A 25,257-nucleotide genomic window follows, 5' to 3' on the forward strand; every position below is an offset into this window, starting at 1 on the left:
AATGTAATGTATTATTGAAAGAAAGTATGGGAGTATCGGTTGGAGGAAAACAAATTCGCTGCAGCGCTTATCTGCCCGCGCACTGGTACTTAGCGGCACAGAGCCCGCGGGTAAGCAAGGGATGCTGCTCGGGTTCGAACCCGTTTCGCTGCCCCGAGATCTCCCCTGGTCTTCTCAGGCACCTCTCCCCTGTAACTGCTACACGAAATAAACCGTTCAACGAGGGTACGTAATTAGGAAATCAGATTTAGAACTCGGGACGCATTTCGCTGGAGAGAACCAAAAGCACGGCGTGTATCACGGTATTTGCGTCATATTTCATTACTTGGCTCTTTCCTAATTACTTTTCTAGTTCTGGGGAAGACGGACTCGGGGAGATCTTTCTCCCCGGGGCTGGGGGCGGGGGGGGGGGGGGGAGTGTAAGGGAGGATGAGTGCCCCATCGGAAACGCTCTCTGTCTCTGCTGCCGGTTAACTGCACCGAGGCGGGGAGGTGAATCAGATCAGGTGTGGGGAGCGGTCCGTTTTCCCGCAGCGCCGGTGGGATCTCCGTTTCTTTGCTGCCGGGGTGCGTGCAACTGCACCACGACAGCTCTGCAGCCCGCCGTACGGCTGGCTGGCTTCCCCCGCGGGGCATCTTACACACTCGTGGATCCCCGGGGGGGGGGGAGAAAAACAAGCCAGCGGTGCCCCCTCTGCGAACCAAATAAATATTCAACTGTCTCAAAATTGCAAGGGGCGCTTAAAAGGCGATGCGCAGCCGCCCTCGGGAATCCGTTCCACCAAAACGAAGAAGCGGGGTGCAAGTGCTGGCGCGGGGGGGGGGGGGGGGGGGGCGGGGGCGGCGGGTATGGAAGACCCTCCACTCCCTGCGGGCAGGAGAGGGGCCCGGGGGCCCCTCCGCCACCTCGGCCGGCCGGGCCGCTGCCTGCTCCCGGGCCAGGCTGCCCCTGCGCGGCGGCGGGCTCGCCTAGGGCCGGGGGCCCCTCTCTCGCTTGGCTGCACACCGGGCGTTCAGGCTGAAATACTCGTTTGATATAGTGCCCTAATCCTTTTCTCATATTTGATGGGAATGTTTTCCATGTCCTAGTATTTGACAACATCTCCCCATAAGGGCAGGTTCGTATTTATGTTAGCAAAACTTCCCCTGCCTCAAAGTCTATTGTAACCCAACACCTGACAACCCCGGTTCCCATTTCTGTACTCAGAAAAGGTTTATTCAAGCACATAATGGGATCCCAGCAGAAAGCTTTTCAGAAGAAGGGGCTACGGTAAACTGCACCACAAGAACTCCGTTTCCAGGGCTATTAAGCTTTTAATTGGAAATTAGCAGAGGAAATTTCAAGGTGACTATAACGTGTTAGTAGTTAGCGCCCAGAAGAATAGACTGAAAGAGAATGAATGTGCGAAACATATGCTCCCAGTAACATTTAGCGGAGAGGGCCCGGCTCCGCTACGGAGCTGGGCTTTCCGAGAAAGAAACGCCGACGGACCGCGCGGGGGTGGGGGGAGGGGGGGGAGTAATGGAAAGTTCAAGATCAGCCCGAATCCACCGGCGTTTCGCTACTTTTCGATGCGGAGCCGTTTGGGGGAGACGGCGCTGCCGCCCAGCTGCCGGCACCCGCGGGGATCCACGTCCCGGGTGGGCGGAGGGCAGCGGCCGCCGGGGCCCGCCGCGCCGGGACGGCCCGAGCGGTTCCCCAAGTAGGCGGGCGGTGCGTGTGTGGGGGGGGTGGTTGTGGGGGGGGGGGGTGGACACGGACGGGCTGGGGGGGGGAGGGGAGTGTTTACTAGTGTTCGCACTACTCTGAAATAAGCATTTGGGGAGGGGGCGTTCGCGGAAAGCTGGGTTGCCGTTGCGGGGGGGTGCGAGTGGCAAGATTTGTTTCAGTTGCACCTCGCCAAAACTGCTTTTAGGCAATGCCCGCATTACAGGGAAAAGACAGAGGACGCGTTTACCCACGATTTGCCACTCGGGAGAGTTACTCCGAGTGGCTCTCAACGTCCGTGTTGTCACATAATAAGGGGAAGAGGAGCACACGCCAGCCGTGCTGGGCTGCGTGGCAGCGCATCTCGCTGGAGGAGAGCCGAAACTTCACGGCAGACTTCGGAAAAAGATGCGAATTCCGCACAGGGTCACGTAAAACATCAATCAAAGGTGCCCGGCGAGTGGCGAGGAACGCGCTTCTTGAGAGAAACAGCATTAATGAAGGTCACTGGTGACCGACCAGCTAGAGGTATTTGGGAAGAGGACGAATGGCAGTGCAGTGGAAAAGAAACAAGTCAAAGAAAAAAAAAAAAGAAGAAAAAGGAAAAGGAAAAGCCCTTGAAAAGTATCCCTCCGTACTCTGAGGAGTTTCCGAGGGGAAAAGGCTGAACGTCCCGCGGAGGACGTAGAGAGCCCCCACGGCCGCGCCAGGGCAATGTGCGGCCGCCACGCACCTGCCGCCCGCGGGGCCGCGTCCCCCACGGAGCAGCCGACCCGGCTCCCGGCTGGAGCCGCTGCCTTCCCGAAAGACGGAGCCCCAGGCTTTCCCGGGGGGAGCACTCCGTATCTCCTGGGGCGGGGCATGCGGCCCATCGGAAGGTAAAGGGAATACCCAAAGTACCCAAACTTCCCAATTTCAGGCCAAACGCTTTTGCTAGATGCCAGGCGCCAAGCGGCGAACCCCACTCCCACGTCCCCTCTACGCTGGATCTGAATTTCCCCCCAAAACTTGGCGCTCCAGGCGGGGATTTACTCCCCTGCCTTCTGAAGGATGCTGCTTCTCCTCCCACAACTTACTGCCACCGCCCCGGCCACTGACCGGGCCCCACACTGGTCGAGATAAAGCCGCAGTGGGACGCGCATCACTTTTTTTGTCCCCCTCCCTCTCGCCCCCCGGGAACCACGGCGGGGCAAAACCCGCCTCGCTTGTCCCAAGGGATGCTGCCCCCGCGACCCGGCGGGCAGATGCGGGCTTGGGTCGCCAGCGGCGGCGGCTTGTAAGCCTCAGCCAGCGTGAGCCCTTCCCGAGGGGTGAGGAGCCACCAATGCCGCCCATCGCTCCGGCAGCGCATCCCGCCTGCCGCGGCCGCCTCCCCCGGGGCATGGGGCACAGAGGCGGTCCTCCTCCCCCGACCCTGCGGTCCCGGAGGGTGCACCGAGCAGACCCGTTTCTCGTTCCTTGCACCGAGCCCGGTCCGGGAGCACCGCCCGGGGAAGCTGCAAGACAGCCCGCTGCAGGGGGTGATGCCCCCACACCCGGCGAGCAGGTCCCCGCCGCGGCGGTAACACCCCTCGGTATCCCCTTGCACCCGCGGAGGGGGGGCGGGAGGGGGGCAGGGAGCCGTGGAACGTCCCCCGTAAATTAAGAAACTGGATTTTAATAACGCCCGAGGACTGACAGGGAAGGGGTAAAGGAGCGCACCCCGCCGCCGTCCCGGTCCCGGTTTGCCGTGCCCTCCAGGCGCGCCGAGCCGCTGGCACGGCGGCAGCAGCGGAGGCAGAAGGGCACAGAGCCGCGGGAGCGGGCTGACAAGTGTGATAAAATGATCTTCCTTAACTAAACTCGTAAAGCACTGGGCAATAAAACTCAATCTTCTGTAAAATCCAATTAAGTCATTATCTGACTGATTGTATCTTTAATTGAAAACAGAAGTGACAGTAAATTTCTGTGATATATCAGGATCAATCGATACCGCTATACGATTCAGCCTCAAGAAGTGATTTATAATGTCAAACCTATATAGGTAACTCCACATTATTCTCTCTAAAACCACTGGTGGATGAAATTAAGAGTAAGTGCATTTAATAAAAAACAAGATGGTCAGGTTATTGATTACAACAGATGGGGGTGAAATCAAATAGATGTTTTCAAAGCACAGAGCGAAGAAAATACAAGTAATTTCTTTTTTTCTGTTTTAATACAGCTCACCAAATATACACACAAGAAAATTCAGTCATCAATAACATTTTTATTTCAGGTACAGCCGCAACTACAGAGAACAATGAATTTTTCTAGACTATTTTCATTTCAGGTCGGCTTCTGTAACGTAAGACAAGAACACCGTAACCCATTTTTAACAAAATAACAAACACGGAAATTCGCAGTAACTTTTTAGAGACTTATTTACTTGCAGTTTAGATTGCAATCTAAGGCAAGGCACTCAACTGTAATATGCAAAATATGTTAATTTGGCAACATGAGAAGAAAACGCCCGGAGCCAAGCAGCAGCATTAGCCTATAAGGAACCATTAAAAATACATAATGTGATGATGTTTCCCAGAGACGGGTTATCAGGTGTGCCCCCCCCCCCCTCGCCGCCCCTACGCGGAGAGTGGGCGGCCGCAGGACACTTGGTTATCTGGGCTCCCGATCCCCTGCCCGCGTTTCGGGGACGCTCCCTCCGCCTCTGCCTTCGCCCGGACGGTGGCCCTCCACCCCGGGGGCCAGCGGCGGAGAAAGAGCACCGGCTTCCCGACGGCAGGGACACGGCACCCGGCCCGGGCGGCGGCCCCACGGCTGCCCCCTTCCCCGACCGCAGGGAAGCTGAGCATCCCGCTCCACACCTGGAAAGAAGAAATCAAACGCCCTCCCCCGCCCCCCCCCCCCGCAACCCCCAAACAGAACAAGCAAACCGTGAACGCTGCTGCACCGCCCTGCCCCGGGCAAGGACCGCCGAGCCGTGCCGTGCCGTGCCGTGCCTACTCGCCGCCCTCCAGGACGGGGCTCACCGCGAAGGCGCCGGGCTCCGGGGGGGGCTCGCATTCCAGGTCCCCCTTGGTGCTCTCGCTGCTGGACAGGCACCCCAGGCCGGAGTCCTGGCTGCTGGGCGGCGAAAACACTGCGAGTGGGGGGGAGAGAGAGAAAAAACACAGTGCCTGAGACACCCCCCGGCCCGAGGGGACCCACGCGGGTCTCTCCTCCCCGGGAAGATGAGCGAAGGGGTGTGTGTGTTCCCCCCCCCCCCCCGCACTGTGGGGTGCTGGCCCTCCTCTTCTGGCCAAGGTGAACGCATCAGGAGTAACCAAGGGGGTAACAACCTCAGGTCTGGGGACCGCAACCCCACCACCCCCTAGAAACTAACCTGCCTTCAGACCTAAGGCCCTGGCTCAGGCAGCCCGAGGTTAAGGCCAAATATTAAAGAATTTAAAACTAATATAGTGCTAGGAACGGTTGCAACATTGCAATTTGCAGTAGATACAAAAACCAAGTAAAAGGGTCTCTGACCTTCCTAACCTTAGATGAGTTGAGATCCACCCCCAACACTCCCTTCCTGCCTACCGTGAATATAATTAAGGGGAAGCTGCAGTGGTAATTTCTCTCCTCATTAACTTCCTGATTGGTTTCAGGCTCAGGATTCCGGCGGGTGGCAGTTTGTCACCAATTCCAAATGGCCAATCGTTAATACTAATGTTTGTGTAACTAACTGCCAGCATCTGCCACGGCTTCTTGTACAACAATAATAGTGAAAGGGTAACATTAGTGCTTCCCGTGTTAATTCAGATTCTGTTCATCAATAGGAAAATCTATGATGTAATTAGCAAAATGCAATAGTAGTTGAGGCAGTCGGGGGGAACTAAATCACAATGGGAGCTCCACGGGCCCCTGACACCTTAATCATCAATACTTATTATGTTCTGGATTTTACTGTTTAGTGGAGAATATTACCAGGCGGTGATCTTTTAAAAGAGAATATTGTTTACGACCATTGCTTGTTTTTTAGAAGCCATGATGAATCTAGTACAACCACGCAAGAACAAGGAATATGGAGTCGAGGCTTAAACTCTGTCCCCAAACCGCACGGCTGTGCTTAAGTGAGCAGCTCCTCCACGACTGAGCCCTGGGTGCTCGCAGTGTCCGGGGACTTTTAGCATGTCTGAAGTTCAATGAAAAAGAAAAGGTCAGGCCTGACTTTCACAGCTAGGCAAATCCAATGGGACTTAAGTAGCCAGCAGCCATCTGGGTCTACCCCATCACTGGGAAAATGAGAAACACTCACTTAAAAAACCCACCAACATCCTATTTCTGTAGAATCATGTTTCTGCAGTAACTTCCATTTGCAGGTCAGCTTCCTGATTTGTCCTTATTTTAAACATGACACTGGTTACCAAGAGATAGAAAAGGCATTATGGAGTTGAGGTCTCATGTACCATTTTCATCTACTTTTCCCGTGATTAGATAAAATGGCATTTTCTGTTACTTTCAGGGAGTTTTGCCCATTTTTGACATTGCAGAACCTGGCTCCTTGATTTCTTGTCCCTTTCATGCATATAAGGGACAAGTAAGGCTCCAACATCACTCTGCAGACTCTACTATTGTCTTTTACATCTGACATAAAACTTCTTTTTTAACCTCATGAATGGGATTATTAACCCCATACTACATTTTCTCCTAGTATGAGGGAGAGACAAAGTAGACAAGGCAACTTCCAACAGTTTTTAGACATCCTGTGAATGCTGCCAATGGTTTAATGACACAGAAAGGGGAATCTGGGTCTGGAGAATCATGTAATCCTCTGCTATGTGGTCAAACGCACAGAACAGCCAAACAGGTCTCTCCATCATCTCTGGGCCTGAATAACCATTGGACTGCTGGAGGACAGCACCTGATTTGCACCTAAAGCAGGCTAGAACAGCACCTGGGTAACCTGCATTTGGGAACAACTTTGTAGATTTTTACTTTCTCTAGCCCACCAATCCTGAAACCCCAAAGTGCTGCAGGATCAGAAATGCTCCTTGCGGGGTACAAGAACCAAGCTCTCTTCTGCCATCAGAACGTACCAGGCGATTTCTTATGCTGTGTTTCCTACCTCCCCTTTTCAGTGGGGTTGATGGTGGAGTCCAAGGAGAAGTCGCATCTCCTCAGTGTCTGGATGAGGATGTAACTTGTCTTTCTACTTCACTTCCTCTGCTAACTCTGTGCTTGAGATATCAGCACTGCCTACGTGCTCCTAGGACTTGAACCAGATGCAAACGCACAGGTTATGGAAATGAGTGGGATGAGAAGAACGTTTCTGCTTCTCTGGAAGGGAAGCTGGCTCACCTGGTGAGACAGGCTCACAGCACAGACACACTCATTGGGTGGCCCAGTCTGCACCACACTCCCATGATCTGAAGCACACACTGTGTATTATTTCAGGTGAGTAACTTGTTGGAGTGGTTCAGGCTTTGATTACTACAAAACAACAGAACAGAGATGCTCTGTAGGTCCACACCCCCATGTCAAAGGGGAAATCACCTCCACAAAATGCAGCAATTGTGCAATCTAGCACTCCTGATGCATGCTGGAGACTAGCTCTTCAAACTACATTCAGGTGACTAGCTTTTGCCGGCCAACGACACAAGCTTTGGTTGGACCTGGCCATGTCTGGCATCAGGAATCATCTCTTTCTCCATAAGGCACCATGCATTATGTGGTAAACAAACAGTAGTGTGGCTTCAAAAAGGCTGACTGGCTCAAGGACTCGGCTCTCCAACTCCGAAACCTTGTTCTGCCCTGATCCGGCAAAGCCCAATGTGTTAAGATTTAGGATAAGCTGTAAGGAATCTCTGTGTTCCCAGGCTCTGGGGCAGAAGTATGAAGGAAGCTATTGAGGTTGAAAGGGGACAATTTTTTGTTTACTCCTGAGTAGCCAAATGGGCAAAAGGCTTATTTATTTTAAAGGATTTGTTAATATTTTTAGCGTGCATGTGCCTGGAGTGATGGAAAGGCCCATTTTTAAATACTGAGATCTATAAATCTCTGTGACAAACTTACAGAAAGTTTTTTTCCTAAATGGAAAGAATCCTACAGAAAACCCACCCAACATGCTATGGCATGGATGTTAAAACCCTACCACAGTAAAACTGCCACTTCATTTTTATGATCTATTTTTCCAGCAACTTTAAGTTCATTTATTATAAACCTGGAGAATGACACAGAGGGCAACTTTTTTGGTAGACAGACACCCACATCTGCAAGCAGTGGCGCCGAAGCCTTCTGGACCAGTGGAGTTCCACCAATCTTCCAACACTTCCCATGAGGCATCAGACATCCCGATCAAACTTCAAATGGAAAGTGTTGTTACATGACAATGGTTCCAGTCACTAGCTGGTTGGTCTCAAAAATCATCTCGAGTGTGAAGCACTGATCTAAGTAACACAGGTTGTTTTTCCACTAACTTCCAAATTGATCATGGTTGTTTTGACAGTTTGGCAATTTGGGCTATATATGCTGGTCTCTGAACACAGATAAAGGTATGTAACTACAGCCACACAGATTTAAAAACAACCTGGCACTACCAGGTGCCATCTCTAGCAGATGAGCGTGCTACGCCTCTATCCAAACCTGCACTGCTTACTTGGATAGACTTCCACTTCAAGCAAGGACCAGCGGGTAGGTGCAATGCTGATAATAATAGCAAGATACTTGGATTGGGACTTGTAGCTGTAAAAAGGCAGCAAAAAGGAAATGAGCAATTCTGTTCCAGTGTTTTAATCACACAGCAATAAAATGTAGAAGTTCCAAGTCCAAAGAAACAAAACCCATGTTCTTTTTGATTTAAGTCTATGAGTTTCATCTGTTTGAGGCTTGCGGCTGATCCTCCCACTGTTGTTACACAGCCCTTATCTGTGTAAATAACAGTACCAGAATTGGGTCTGTGACAGTTTTTAAAGACCATTCCTTGATCTAATTACCTTTTACCCTTGGGAAAGCACCTGAATACTTTTGAGCCATATGAATCTGGAAAATTTTCAGCTAATATCACACAGGAAAAGAAGCGAGAAGGGACTCCAACCATAAACACAAACCCTTACATCTTCTGACGCTGGAAACCGCATTGACTTTTAACATGAGTGATCCCTGGGATTCAATGGACTGAAAAGAGTAATACACTTTCAGTGATGTGAGAAAGCAGAAGGATATTCATGCTTGAAAAGTAAATATTTTCCCGAGTTTACATTTAAAAAACTATTAAACTCTCAATAAGGAGCAATTTTTAAAGATTTAAAGTTGAGAGGTACAATCAATTTTTTAAAACTCTTTCACCTTCTTTTTCAGGGAAAAGGAAAATAAGTATGCCAGTCCCACATGCTGCTAAAGGGCCATGTACTTCTTCCTGGTGCGCACGCTTATGTGTGCAAGCACGGCCACGCGTGCAGGACCAAGAGGAGCAGAACCAGACTGCTGCTGGCAGCTCGAGGGCACCAGCGTATCACTAAAGTGTGCCTGGGTTTTCTGTGATGGTGGACAGAACTGCTATTCATGGTACCTTCTTCCCTGCAGCCAAAGCATTTTCCTTTTGACAATACCACTGGAAATGGATGCTGCCTAAGCAAGCAGTAGCTTCCACTCCAGGCTCCACCGATCCTACATGAAGTGTCTCAAAAACCGAACAGGTCTGGGAAACTGGTGGCAAGAAGCAAGCCATGCCACTTGCCTGAAGGATGGAACAAGAAAGACTGGCAGGTTCCCATCTCAAGGACTGGCACCGGTCTTCTCAGTGCTGCTATCAGACATTGTGGGGTGGCCTGGAAATACCACGGGTCAAATGCAGTTTGAAAACATTGCCCAGTTTCCACCCAAGTCGATGGTACCCTGCCACTCCACTGCTCAGATCGACCCTGGAGGGCTGACTCTACCACCCACAGCCAGCAAACAGCCTGTCAAGCTACAGCAACTACCATAACACACATGGCAACTGCCTGACAAAGAATTAGGTCAAAAACCCAAACCAAACTACTGCTGCAAAACCAGGCACTCTGAATCAGAGAACCATCAGAACCATGTCAGTTGCTGGCTCAGCAACTGAGAAAGAGACACACACAAAAAAAAGAGAGAAAACCACAATTTTCCTATTGTGGAGAAAGCATTAGAGTGGCAACAGGAGTGCCAGGGTCCGTCCTGACCTTGCTGTAGATCATCATAAGATGGGCAAGACGAAATCTTGATGCAAACACATGCAAAAAGGCCAAGTTAAGTCCTCCTAAGCAACCTCCATTCAGCTGCCTCTCACCTTTGGAGTGCTTAACCCTATGTTCCCAAATGTTCAATGCTAAGCACAGAGTTAATTAACAAAAAGTCAGAAAGAAAATCTATCTCCACTGAATCTCCCATGTGACTCCTGCCTGTGCAAATGCACTGTTTGAGAAGATGGAGGACTACTGACTTACACTAGGGTGAAGAAACTAGCGTTAGTGGCAGGCTGCTCCTTCATAAACCAGCCACGCAAGGGGATCAGTCTCATACTCTAGCATTCTGCTCTGTGCAGATCTAAGGCACTTGCAGTCAGAAGCCTATGGCTCAATGGGTTCCTGCTAGAAGGCCACAGAGAAACTGAAAAACCTTAAGAAAATTAAGAGACAAACTTTCATCAGCTGTGTTTTCAAGATTTCCTTTGAGCGCAAAGATTCCTATTTTGTAAAGCTGCAGTAACTCCTGTTTCTGAAGGACGTTCACACTTGGTGAATCCCCAATATTTTTTAGTACTTTTGCTTCTACTCTGTGTGAACTAACATAAAAAAACCACTGCCGTCTCCTTCCTCACATCTCTGTTGCTGAGGATGAATGTTGGGATGAAATGCTTCCTACTGACTGAGAATTCCTGCCAACATCTGCAAACGCATGAATGTGCTGAAAATGTTCTGTATTGACTGTCCTTGTCCTCCCATCCCTCAGACCTCATCACAGATGGACAAGGTGATGGCTTCCATGGGGACAAATTCTGGAAGCCCACCTGAAGCCAAGGATATCTGCTTGCTGCAGCTGGTCACCAGAACATAGTACGGATGCAGGCTTCTTAGAAGCAGTGTTACATACAGCAGAAAGACAAGACATTAGTCTAACAGGGAGGCTGATACCAAATAGTAACACGGGGCTAATGGAAACTCGGCTACGGATCCACCTTAAAACTCAACTCCATGTGTTACATACACCACCTGAAATGTCTGCGATTTTTGCTTTGATCAATATGTTGTGGACTGTTCCGTGCTAATTGTAACGCAGACCAACTTATGAGAAAACGGGAGTGGTGCTCCTTTTCTGGTTCACGTGTTATTAACACAAGAGCAACCAGGCCAGTTCTTGAAATGTATGTCCATGGATATTTTCCCACTGAGAAGAAGTTTCAAGAGCAATGAGCAGAGCTGCTTTTTGATTCAAAAATAAAAACAAGCCTAAGGATCTGGAACCAAAACCATGTCCCATCTGTGCCTCTTAACACAGATATACTATTTCACAGCAGAGACCTTTCCCCCTTCTCAAACACCTACCCTTCTCACTAACATTTAAAGCAATTAGGATTATCTTGGATGCCCACAGTGGGGCACATTCATTGTGTGTTATCAAATAGCATTAATTCTTGGCATTAGGAACTTGGGATAAAAGGTAAAGATCTGAATGGAGATCTTTATTCAGCATGCTTTACCATGGATTATCTCATTCTTTTCCAGTTCGTGCTTGTACTTTTAGCAACTAAGAAGGCAGGGCTAATGCTGATGTAATTAGAAACCAGAAGCTGAAGAAAATATCCTCTTGTTGCACTCCCTCACCTCTGGCTTTAAATTCTCTTACAATAGTACATGAAACAACCAAAGCAAGGCTTTCTACTTCTTACCCACCACCAGCTGATTGGGAGGACAAGACGACATTCAGGAAGCACAGGCTTTTTTCCTGAGACTCCAAAACTTACCTTGAAACTATAGCAATCCACTACAAAGCAATCACCCTACACGTGCTTGCAGACACGATCCAGAGCAGAGCAGTACTGATAGACCAACACTCCCTGCTACCACCAGCATTACGTTCTGCGGCTAACTTGATGTTAGTAAGCCACTGCTGCAGGCTAGGAAAGGCAGAGGGTGAACCTCTGGTTCAATGGTTTCACACAGACATTTTCTATTTTGGAAGACATGAAGATGAAACATTCTCCAGGAACGGGACATCTCAATGCAAAACAGATGCTTCCCACTGCTGCGTAACAAGGTAAAACATGCACTTCTGCAGAGGGTCTTCTGGGCCACCTCTAAGTGTATACATTCTGTATGATTACACAAGCAGCATGATGACCTCAGCATCACAAAAGAGCTGAGATGCGGTCACGGGTTTGAGGTATTTTTAACCTGGTAATAACACTACAAAGAAAAGGCATCACAATAAAATACCAAAGGCATCTCCCTTTTCCTTCCCTACCATTCTCTAGTCACTGATTTAAACCCCGCATTGTCCTGTGCACGCATCTGTGCAGCAACACAGGGAATTACACCGGGGAACCAATTCTGCTGCTGAACATGCAGACCCTTTGGTTTTGTATTGCCAGTACTGGAAAGATGTATGTGCCTCTCCTTTAGGCTGTGACTATGTGTTATGACCACCAGCAAACCTACTTTTGGGGATCCCTACTTCCCTCAGACACTCATAGTCCACCATGGCAGGGCAAAGCCCAATGGTTCCATGACTGTACTCTAAACTGGAAGCCAAGAGACAATGCTTTTGAAAGGATGAAAGGAGTTTCTCTTGGTGGGGGACAGACACACAACACCAAACCATTTCAAGATTAGAGAGCAGCCGTGCAAACATATGAGGAGGCACTGATTTCCAGAAAAGGTGTATAAAAAAGTGTCTGTGAGGGATAGGGGTATTTGTAGATCTGCCACCACCTGAGGAGCAGCAAGGAATCTCAGAGGAATGAAGTGATTTGCTTCATCACGTAACAAGGCTGTGATAAAGCTGAGACCTTTCATCTCTCTATTCCTGGAGGCCAGATACTACTTCTCTATTCCACACACAACACCGGAGACTGATTCTCCATCAAAAATACATGTCCCAGGTGTGTTGTACTCACAAGACTGGCAAAAGACAGAGGCAGCTCTGAGGAGAAATATGGACTTCAAATCCACTTTTTGGACTGTATTTCTTATTCCTACAGTAATTAAAAACTGTTCTAACAACAAGATTAAAACATACATACAAATAATTTTTCCTCAGAAACATCTAATTATCTTGCCAGCTGCTGATGCGCATGCCCAAATGTCTATTCTGGACAGTTCACCCTGCCAGGACTGATTTTGTACAAAATTGCTGTGCCAGGAGACTTGGGATTCCCTAGGCTCTCCCATTCCTGGGTGACGCAGCAAGGCAGGGATCTCTATACCCCCCCAACTCCTCCTGTGTGGCCGCCTTTGAAGACAGATCCATGAAACGAGCTGCATTTTTTTGAAAAATAAGTCTTTTCTTTCCTGTGAAAAAGAAAATGAACCATTCCACAGATCCAGGTCAGAACAGGTGGCAATCTCTGGTGGCAAAGCACAAACAGCAACAGACTACCTACAACTCTAAATCTAGGGACAGGAATCATAGAATCATAGGATGGTCTGGGTTGGCCCTTTAAAGGTCATCTAGTCCAACCTCCCTGCAATGAGGAGTGACATCTTCAACTAGATCAGGTTGCTCAAAGCCCCGTCCAACCTGGCCTTGAATATTTACAGGGACAGGGCATCTACCACCTCTCCGGGCAAACTGTTCCACTGTTTTACCACCCTCATCATAAAAAATTTCTTATTATCTAGTTTGAACCTACCCTCTTTTAGTTTAAACCCATTACCCCTTGTCCTATTGCAACAGACCCCTCTAAAAAGTCTGTTTCCATCTGTTTTATAAGCTCCCTTTAAATATTGAAAGACCGCAATAAGGTCTCCCCAGAGCCTTGTCTTCTCCAGGCTAAACAAATGGACTCACCATCCATGGAACCTGTTGAGGGAAGCAGGCAGGTGTCCAGCTGAATCTTCCACTTGTCCTGCTGTGAGTTTGCAGAAACGTGTGATTTCAGCAAAAACAACCAGCGGGTTGGATTTTTTCCAAAGCAAAAGTGTTTTTTTATCAGAACAATTTCCCGCCACCTCTAAAGAAGGGAATGCTGTGTCATCTCTCTGCACTCTACAGTCTCCTCAGGCATAATTTGGGAGACCTCATGCTAATTTTACAGAGACTGCTTACTGTTCATCTGCTTTGAGGTCTGCATCTTCTCCTACGCTGACGACACTTTCCATACATCCCCAACATCATCTAACCCACAGGTAATGCCACACAGAGGTGACTGAAACAGACATCCCCAGCTGCCACTAACCAGTGGCAATGTAGTGGCACATGCTTATCATGGCTGTCAAGTGGCAGCACACGAGAACGAAGGGACAAAAGGCGACCAGCTCCTTCTTTGTGGGATGACTGCTGACACTGCAGGGTGCAGATGGACAGATGTGGGGGCTGCTCCCTATTTCGAGGAAAGACCTCACACACTACTTCTATCTCCTAGAGCAACACAGGAGACAGCTAGTGACTCCCGACTCCTCATCCACTTCTGGGCACCACTGCAGCATAGTTGCTTTGTTTTGCTTGGTATATATATTTAAAACCTGTCTAAACAAGAAGCTCCTTGTGAATAACTACCTCTAGTAGCATCAATCGTCCTACGTAGGAAATGCATTGCCATTTGCAATAGCTGTAGCAAGAAAATGTTTTTTTGAAAAGCAATGGTAATTTTAAAGGAAAGAGTGCACTCAAGGTTCAGGATAATGTGATCAAGCAGCAACATATGTGGAGACAAAAAAAGGCACAAGGTTTCTCCCTTGTGTAGCTGTACTAAAGGAAGGAAATAGGATCCTAAGAGCTTTAATAATCACGTATAACTTTCTGGTGTTCAGCACAGAAATCCAAACATAACACTATTTTGGCTGAATGTCTCTCTGTTCTTGGGTGAGAAAGGCTGTTAATCTTCATTAGCATATCAGGAAAAAAGGAGGATATCACAGTTTGCACAACACCAGGACTAGCTGTATAAATGTGAATGTTAATTCTGGTCACCCCTCTTTACATTTTTATTGTTGCCAATGTCACTTTCAATCTATAAAACAAGGATGAAATCCACGCCCGTTGTCATCAGTCATAATGCTCAAAGAGTAACCAAATAGCTAATAATGATGGGCTCAGCTCTGTCAGATTTAATGACAGTCTTAATTTTAGAAAATACTGGCTCAGTGCAAAAGTGCCGTATCATAAAGCCTGATTTTTTGGACATGATTTGCCAGCTTTTGGAAATCAAGAGGTTGCTAAACAATGAGAGAAAATGCTAAGTTTAACGAAAGCGATCTGTTATGGTAGTTACAACAGATTTTTCACTTGCAAAGAACAGATTAATTTTTTTAATGCTCTTATAAGGCAAGCTTCTCTGCTGGGAAGGGAGGAAACAAGGACCTGCAACTCATAACACACTAGCGAAAGCAGCAGGAGGTTTGTCACTGACTTCAGCATGAGCAAGACTGTACTTACCAATGACTGTGCCCAAAATTGAACAAGAGGGAAGAAAGAAGCAGCCTTATCATTTACAGTTTACAATTTAAGTGAATCTGCAGTTTAAAAAGCCCAGAAGGCTTTAAAGCGACTTAATATTACCATGGCATTACCATTTCTAATATTAACTTTAATTTGGAAGCAAGTCAAGCAGATTTGCAGCAAAGTGATTCAACAAGTATTGATGAAATACACAGCACAAGATGGGTATATGCATGAACAGAGTAAAAATGTTGCTACTTATTTTAAAGTGAGATTTATGCCCTCTGAAGTTTAGGAACCTCGCTGCAATAAGTCACAATACTTGAGAAAATAAGGACAAAAACCAAACGCAAAACATTTTTGAGGTAGTCAAATAAGTTAAATGAAGTTTCACACAACATTAGGCTTAAGACAGACCCGCTGTGTTATATTTATATTTATTTCCACGAACACAATAGCAGCATTAAATGCGAACTGTGAAATGCTGGTGCAGCGCAGAGGCTGGTCCTGCTCCAAGGTGAAGGGCCAGCCCCTTGCTGACCGTGTGCCATCAGCCGGAGAATGGCATGGGCTGCGCCCACCATGTTGCTTGGTGCTGCCAGCCGCATCTCCCCAGGCCCAAGAGGTCTTGCTGACTTCCTACAGCCATGGTGATGCAGACCTGGTGGGACGGTCAACCCACCTGCATCCAGCACTTTCTTCAGGATGCCGACAGCAGCTGCCTTGATAGGAAGGGCCAGACTTCCCTGAGATCACAGTTAGCTTTCTACAAGGTGTGGGTCAGAAGGGTTGTTTTAGTTTCCTACAAGAGTACCAGGTCACTTCAGTGCTCTTGTGCCATCTTTTGCTACTAAGGGTACTGGAATGGGCTCAAGCGTATCTGACCAATTTTCAACATGTGCTTCCCTTGCCCTTGCTTGCCACGGTCTGAAGTCAAGAGGGTGAATCTTAAATCATGTTTAAGTGGCAGAAAAGTTCTAAAATAAATAAACAGAAAAATCAGAATTATTGTCATCTGTTGTAGAGAAAATTTTAAGATGGGTTCTTTGAGTTTACTGGGCCAATCCAGACACTGGTGGCTGTGTCAATGACTGCCTGCCTTCAAGAGGACCACTCCAACGCTATGCCTCATTTAATTTAACCAGTGCTGAATGCAACTCTGGTCAATACAAAACTGATTCAATGCTGTAAGGGCAAGGCAGGAAGGAGAGAAAGGAAGCAAAAAATCGAGCTCATCCTCTGCTGCTGTAACCCACCACAGACTCAGGGTGATGAAGAGGGGACAGGACAGGGGCTGCAGGAGCTTGTACCATGCACAATAACGGAGCACCTGGTGCTGTTCAGGCTCAAGGTAGGCTTTTTCCCTCCCTCAGAGGATGGGGCAGGCAGGCATCTCCATCTCCTCAGCAACACATGTAGCTGACAGGCACAGCAATTGAATGCAGCAAGAAAAGCAGATTAAGTGATCCAAGCTGGACAGTTGAAGTCAGAGGTACAGAGGTCAGCCCCACAGCTGAGGAGGGGTAAAACTAGGGGCCAACCCACATTCCTCTCTCCTCACTCCTTTTTAACTACAGTTTAGACAGTTACAGCTTCATTTGTGTTAGTCCCTGCAGAAGTATCCATCCAACAGGAATACAGCAGACCCCTCTCATCAAGCCAGTGTTGTTTCACTCTGATGTAGATAGACTGTTTGCACAAACCTCAGTGTAACATTTATGACTTGGAAAAAATTAGAGACTCAATCCACAAAAATAAAGCCTCTGGAAACACTTGTGACTCAAGGAAGAGCAGGGGCAAGATATGTTTGATGCAGCTGGTAGAGAGAGCTTTATGAACTAGAACTTCATCTTTATGCAAGAGAGGGGACAGCAAAACCTGAGATAAGCAAAGTTTTGATTTAGAGTATTTACGATATTTTAAACTGTAATTAAGGGTACACAGCTATCAAATCCGGCTCAGATAGAAATTTATCAAAATGTGTTTTATATAGCTAAAAGCCAATAAAAAAATCCGCTAAAAAAATCTAGTGTAAACAGTTGTTTCAGGGTGGGAAAATAAAACACTCCTTGCAGTGTCTGCAACTGCTCTGAGACAGAACTTTAAAGGGAAAATGATTTATAATTGAACAGGAGAGAGAGCTCATTGATTTTTCTTTTCCTTTCATGTCCAGAAAGGAAACAAAACTAGTGACAAACTGGACTGAAAACATTCTTTTACTCTCAGCTCTCTAAGAGTGCCATTAGTGCCATGCTTGGGGTAAATAAACATGATACCCACAGCATATGGGGCGTGATTCAAACCTTATGCAAATCTTCTGCTTGTTAAAGTTAACTGATTTAACTGATACTGTGAGATAAACATCAGGCATACAGCTTTAAAACTGGCACTGTAAAATTGCAAAAAAGCAGGAAGTAAATGAAAAGATGTTAAATGCCACTCTTAAAGAAGGAACAAAATCATAATTGTTTGGTTTATTTCAAAATGAACCACGGAGAGTCCTATGTGGTTAACTCAGCTTCCCACTCTTGCTGGATCACATATTAAAATGAATCCCAAGAAAGGAAGCGTTCCATTCTGAAGACACTTCAAAACCAATTTCCAGATCTTTTCAGTCTTTTAAGAGAAGAGTATTTAAAAAATAAATGCTCCTCCCTCAATCCCTTTCAAACATTTTTAAAGTGAGCTGTCATATGCCCACCTGTGCACAGGTGCTTTCAGCTCTTGTCACATCTTGTCCAACCTGTAGGTACCAAGCGGAGTAGACCCTTTTGTAGCAGAGGTGGGGTAAACTGCGAGAAGTGTTAGGGAGCTGTTGGCATGTCCCTCATGGCCGTGCCACCCTGTGCGTGCTGTGATGCGACGGGAACATGCTCTGCAAGCAAGAGCTCTGCCTGCGCAAGGCGTCACCGCACACAGGCAGCGCGACCGCTCACGGGCATCAGTGGGCAACCACCCTGGCAGAAACTACCAAGCTACTTCAAGTCCTCTCCTTAAACACCAACAGCACCAAAAGGCTAATGAAAATGCTGACGCCCTCCTAATTCAGAAGAATCCCTCTCCTATTCTGATCATGCACAATGAGCATGAATATGCATTTGTATAGGATCTTATTTACATGTGTGGAAGCAATGAGGGGAAGCAAATACTTTTACAGCATGCAAAACAAGTTCACTGGCTTTGCACCAGCATGGCAAGGCAAGTCTGGTATTTTTCCATTATTCAAGTCAAAACCCACTTTGCTTAAATAGTTGTGTGTTCTCGGTATGGCAGACTAATGAAACGTTACTTACAAGCAGAAAGCAGCTATAACACTTGCATGTCTGGTCTACTTCAACAGGTTTAGAAGAAACGAAATGTAATTTATTATAGCCTATTTAGCTCTGCAACAATTGCCCTTCAAAACCCGAAGGAGAACAATGTAATTGAACTGAACGTACATGCCTTCTTCCCTGCAGAAACCTCAAACAGCCTCAGGCAAGAGCTAATACAGATGTAGTACAAGGCATTAAAAGAGTGCTGGATGCTGTAGCTAGCAATTATCCTGGTATTTAACCAAATCTATCGCTCATCAGGAAAGCGTTTAGTGCAGTAGTCGGAGCGAGACAGGCTGACAGGGAGCACAGCTACTTAACTGTCCCCTCCAGCGATTACACTTTCTCAACCTGAGAGTCATGTCAAATTAAACAACTACACATTGACTTTTCACTTCTCTCAACATTAAGGTATGATTGACAACTCCTGGATGCTATAAGACAGTCATTATAATCAGCCAACACACTGTTAGCTTATTTATGGTGTGGTTTTTTCCCCTATTCTGAGCGATTTCCTCCTGGACTATTTTTAATAGATACGTTTGCTTTGATTCCTTGCAGGGTTACTGGTAACAAAATGCCACCCCCACCACGAGACCCCTGTATGTATGTAAGAAAACAACATAAAATTAAGTGACTTAACTTAGCATACAAGATACTATTTTTTTCTTAGCCCCAGTCAGCACTTACCCATTTAACTCAAATTTTGAGATGTCTGGACAGCAACAACTGGATGCTAACATTGCACTAAATACTGTTAATGCGGCACCTTTCTGGAGTATTTTTCCCAATTCCTGCCCTAACTCCTGGAAGTCTCTCTCAATCTATGTATGGCAGACACTGCAAGAGGAACGAGTCACCTGTAAGAATGGGAAATTAAATGACAAGCTCTCTGGCTTGAGTATGTATTTGTAAAGACCTCAAGCTTCCTCAAGCTTACAGCATCCCTATGTCAAGGCACCGCTTACTATATATATCTGAAGACTGCAGCTTAGTAAAGTTACTAGAAACCAAACAGGTACATAAAGCAGTCAAGGTTGTGAAGAAATACATCCCTTTGATTTTATATGCAACATTACGGTGCCTGAAACCACTACATTATAAGTGACAGCTTTACTCTCCACCCCTCTAATTCAAGCCACATGAGTAACATAAAAAATGTCCAAACTTTCCCCTCTCAAAATAAAAGGAGAAAGTAAAAAAAAAAAAATTTAAAAAAATGTAAATAATGCTTAACACTTCTACCCTCTCACACCACCATCTCTAAGAAACCTCACTGGATCCTTTAAAGCCTGTGGTAAAGAAGCAAGTGAGATTAACACTGTATCGTTAAGCTAATTATGAATACAAACAAGTCTAGAACTCTATTGGTATGCCTGGAAGCCTCCTTATTTACGTGATTAGTGGATCTGAAGCTTTTATACTGCCTGCAGCAGACTGCAAGGTAAACTTTGCAGTGTTGAGGTTTTTTTAGAAAAACATAGTAAGTCAACTAAATAAAATCAGTAACAATAAGCACATTTGTGGAAACTGTCCTGAGCTAGAAAAGTATGATTTCACTGCAGAATTAGCACTCAAGGCAAAAACAACTACAGGAGCCAAAAACAGCTGAGGAGGACAAATGAAGTATAGTTATCTCTCCTTGCTGGTACTACCAACTGCAATTCCGCTCCTTTTTTCCACTTCTGAACTGTATTTAATACCTGAGCATGGGTCTCAGAAATGTAAAATTAAATATAACAGTATTTCAAACATCCCACCTCTGCCTCTCGTTGAAAAGTCAGGCAATAATAAACACAAAAGACTTCAGTGAATAGCCCAGAACATGCCAGCTCTGTTTCAAACACGTAGGACAAAGCAGTCACAGCACTAAAGACAGTGAAATATAACTTAATCTCCAGGTTTTGCAGTACAGCACTGAAATAACAACATCACAGGTTAAAAATTTTGCTGGTCTATCTCCAATCTTTTATTTCTTTTTAATCAGTCAACTGCCACCAAAGTACCTAACTTTCACTACAGCAAGTCACTGTCCTTGTCTGTAGGCCAACCAACACAGCATGCTTTCCGCTTCACGTGGCTATTACTGTTTAACTCTCGGGATATTTCTCAGGCTACCAGATCCCCAAGGCAGCAGATTTATCTCCAAAGACTCAGCTTCAACTTACACATACACAAAATGTCTTGGTTATATTTTGCACTGACTTCATACTTACGCAATTGGACAAAGGCACCTACTATTTTATCTTATTCTCAATGACCTCGTGTCCACACTGCAGTTAAAAGGGATTAGAACAAGCAGGGAGAACATCTGCCATCCCAGCACACAGTCAGATGTATCACTAACTTTTGTAGTTTCTGTATTTTAAGGTTTCTGAGTAAATTTCCCCCAAATCTGCTCAAAATTTCATCTCCCAAGCTGTGGGAGACATTCACACAAAAAAAAATCGAACAAAAAACCCCACCCAAACCAAAACCCAGCAATGGGCCTTAGCTCCGTTTCGGTGGTTACCAGCCGGCTGCATCATCTCTATGTGTCAGAAGCAACCTCCTCCGGCTGAGCTGCTCCCGCAGTGCTCTGCCGCGCCGGAGCTCGGCTGCCCGCAGGGTGCACCCGCAGGCGGCCCCCTTCTCCCAAAGGCAGCACACCAGCTGTATGTGACACACCTCACAGGTCCACTGGCTTTGCTACCGAGAAATTCAATGTTAGCACCTGCTATAGCAACCCCACAAAAAACCCCCACAATTAACCAAAAATCCCTCAAATTCCCACTCTGTATTTCTAGCCAGGAATCATAAAATTATGATATTCAAAAAACTGTATTTTCAACAGTATTTTTTGAAAATAAAAGGCTACTTCGCTGAAAAGCTAACACTAAAATGCAGCACTTCAATGAAACACTGAAATACTTTTAAGAAATAGCACAAAAATAAGACAGGGTCCCATCAGAGAAATCTGTGTTTGAACATCTACAGTGTTTATACACAGAATGTGCACATAGCATGTGTGTATCCATATATCCATGTATATATATCTCTATATCGATATAGGCACCCACACACAAGTACAGGTATGTGTAGATTATATATATTATATATATAAAGCTAACTTTCAGTCCTCAGAAAACAAAAGCTATCCCCATATAACAGCCAAATTCCTACATAACTCAATTTCGACATCTCATCTGGTGTGAACTGCACTCATTCCTAGTGTAAACCCCAGCGCGCTCTGCAATGATATACTGTAATGTCACATCGCAATCTGGATTTACTATAAAGGGCTGCTGACGAGTTTCAGAGCAGTAAACATTGCTGCGAGGTGTATTTCACACTGAGCTGGTTTTTATGAAGAACACTTCACCGCCCAGCCACGGCACCCAGATGATGAATGGTGAAAGATGCATGACAAGCTTCATCATTGTTTGTAAATCTTAACTGTTCCTGCTCACTAACTCTGCAGGCAATTTTCAAAGACAGCGGCCGACAGAAGGACAGCACAGCTTTCCTGAAGGTTATTCAACTTGTACTTGGCCTAAGCTATGCCTGTGAGGAGCACTGGAAATAAACTCATCGGTTACACTGAAGCATAGAATTAAAAACATTTGATGGGCAGGCACACTAATGGCTGCTAAATTAAGAAAGGCCATTAAGTAGCCATGGTATCCGTCCCCCACCCTGCCCGCAGGGTTACATACATCACGCGCAGGCAACATACCCTGGTATTATTTACACATGCAATATAAATACGCATATTTATAAAACGGGCAGAATGAATGATGGGCTGCTCACACACCACGATTCCCCTGTATCTTGTGCAGTGACACACAGTGTGCGCCACCGTCCCACAGCTCCTTTGCCCACTGCTTGCAGGAAAGCTACTTCTGTTCTGTCAGAAGTTTACCCCTGTGACAGGGTATAAGGGACAGAGAAAGGATGCACAGCATGCAAGCACGGCAGTGGGGAGAGCTGTTACCCATCTTTGTTTTCCCTGAGATCATTCTGGTGTGGGAGCAGTGCCATAGACTGCAACAACCTCTTGCAAGGACTCACAATTCGGCTCATTGCCTCCCTGTCAGAGACGAAGCCAGTCTACACTGCTCTACAGTGCAGAGCCTTACTAATTCTGACTTTTCCCTTTTCTTTCCTTGAGAGATCAGTAGCAAATGCTTCTTTTGCTAGAGTTTCTCACAACCTGCAGAGGGTTGCTTTATAAGCAGAAGAGGCTGCAGAAGAATTAGCTCAGTCAGAGACTCTCATCTGAGCTGCAATCGTAAACTCTGAGATGCTCTACACAGACCCTCATGGACAGAAAAGATTACAGCTGAAGATGGAGTGAGTTCTCTCTTAACAAGCCAAGCTACAAGGATGCAACTGCACGTTAAAGCAAAGCAAAGCAAAGAGGTGAGCAGTACGACTGTTACAATTACAAATCATGCCTCCGTAAGCACACTGTTATCACCACTGTCCTGACAAGATGCCTTCATTTATCACTTAATGGTAAAGTTTGTTATACTACTAATGATTTCTATCAACTTCTGCTTGCAGTGGGAAAAGTTCTGTATCCAGAGGTAATAAAATCAGAGTGTCAAGGAAAGCAGCTCAGCTGATGGTGTTGATTTTTTCAGGGAAGTATCCAACATCCTTCAAGTGTGATGAAAAACCCACACAGCCTCACCAGCTGTAATAACATCCTCTATCCCACACAAAGAGCAGCTCAAACAGGCAGAAGGGGTGCAGTGTCTCTGACTTGTGGCTCTGAAATGCCCTTAACTGCAAAAAGGGATTAGAGAAGAAACCTCCCTCCATTAAACATAAAGGAAAAGAGGGAAGGTGTCCGGGGAAAACAAGCAGAGCCGTTACTTATCCCAGGACAGCACCCTGGCAGGGGATTGCAGAGAGATGCTGATGCCCAGCACCGCCACACACGCTCTGCAGCGTGCTGTCAAGGTCGCATCACTCGCCCCACCACCCTGCTCTCTGCTGCACCCTCAGCGAGGGCCAGCAAGAGTGAAGGGTGCACATCAAAACCAGTTGTTTTCAGACTAGGAGTGATGGGACACCAGGAACTTCCTTTCATAGAAGAAAACTCAGAAAAATAGAGATTTTGATAGCAGGTTTAAATTTATTGCTTTGGATCTGTACCTGTCATGGCCCACCATATTGTTGATTTAATTTTCCTCAGAACAGAAGGACTTTCCTTAAATCCTTGTTTTACCCACCCAATGCCTGCAACAATTACCAAAAAGCAGGCCTGAATTTTAAAAAACCCTGCACTCTTTGATCCATACAAAATATTACAGCATCTATAAACACATCCCATGAAAAAAACCCTTTTTTCCACCGCTTAGCAACTGTCTGGGCTGACCCCCTTCTGGGTGGATGTGGTTTTGCTGGTGTAGGTGGATGGGGTCCCACTGGCATCTCCTGAGGGTTCAGGCTGTCCCACTCTCTCTTGCTAGGGTGCCGACAAATGAAAGCGTTCACGGAGTTTTCATGAGAGCTTAGCATTCCTCCTAGAGGATGCTAAGTCCTCAGTCTGGAAATATCTGCATTTCTACAAAAGCAGATTTTGGGGAAAACCATCAAAAATACCTCTTGTTCAGCTGGTCCTGTGGCAGGACCAGCAGCTTCCCCCAGAGCAAACAGTGAGGGCTCATCAGCTGCCCTGGCATGAATCAGCAAAACTTATGAATCAAACCTGTAATTCTGCAATTGCCCAATGACAAGTTGCTCTGCTGCACATATTATTTTATTTCTGGCACATATTATTTTATTTCTGTGTGCTTTTGAGTGAGCGTTAACATAAAGGTTGCGTTTGGAGAAGAGAAACTACTAAAATGAGACTTCTAATCAGGAATAAACAGAAGTAGAATGAGGTGTAAGCAAATATGTTAATTTCTTTTCAGGAATTCCCTTCACAGCTTATAAAGTTATTTTAATATTGGTCAAATCTTCACTGATCCAAACTCATTCAGAACACAGACCAATAATTTAGAAAAAGGCTTCAATACACAGAAAAATGAGTTACCAGAGCTTATACTGAATATGCCTCACATTTTCAAATATATTTTGATAGCTGCTGTTACAGTTGATGAAATGATGAAGTATGACTAAGAATATCACATCTCGGGGTTATTGATTTGCTTGGTTTAAAAGATAAAAATGCCCAAGCCCAATAGCTGTCTAGTCAGCCAAGTCCCAAATTCAACTTTTTATTGAAAATGAAAATGACATGTTAAAAGAGCATCTGCCTAAAGAGGTCTGTAAAATGTTGCAATACACACGCACAACTAGCAACGTAAACCACAGCTTACAGAAGCACAGTAAAGAATCTGTGTGCCATCCCTGTGATGAGTGCCTAAGGGAAGCTGCACACGGCATAGCCATCGGGGACTGTAAGTAGTGGCAATGAGAATGCACAAAAAAAGATAAACAGTTGTGCAAAGATCAAGTGACTGTTCAAAATCTGCAGATTTAGAAGATTATCCCTTCCTTTCTTCTTTTGTCTTATTTCAAAATTTATTTCTAAAAGACAGATAGTCAGTGGAAAATGCCATCCTGAGTTTTCAGCAAACACTGCTTTCTCTTTCATCACTAAAGATAGCATAGTCTTGAATAGAGGTCACTTTTTAAGCAAAAGATGCAGAGATAGAC

At 46.1% G+C, this 25,257-nt stretch overlaps 1 protein-coding gene across 1 annotated transcript in view; it reads right to left on the reverse strand.

The window, feature by feature from the left end:
* Positions 1-4,686: 4,686 nt before the first annotated feature.
* DMRT1 (doublesex and mab-3 related transcription factor 1) overlaps positions 4,687-25,257 on the reverse strand; it is a 59,973-nt gene continuing 39,402 nt past the window's right edge. Inside the window, exon 5 of the mRNA XM_075740089.1 lies at positions 4,687-4,826. Coding sequence (XP_075596204.1) covers positions 4,687-4,826 — 140 coding nt within the window. The remainder of the gene's footprint in view (positions 4,827-25,257) is intronic.

The sequence above is a fragment of the Balearica regulorum genome, chromosome Z (assembly GCF_011004875.1).
Source record: "Balearica regulorum gibbericeps isolate bBalReg1 chromosome Z, bBalReg1.pri, whole genome shotgun sequence".
NCBI classification, from domain to species: Eukaryota; Metazoa; Chordata; class Aves; order Gruiformes; family Gruidae; genus Balearica; species Balearica regulorum.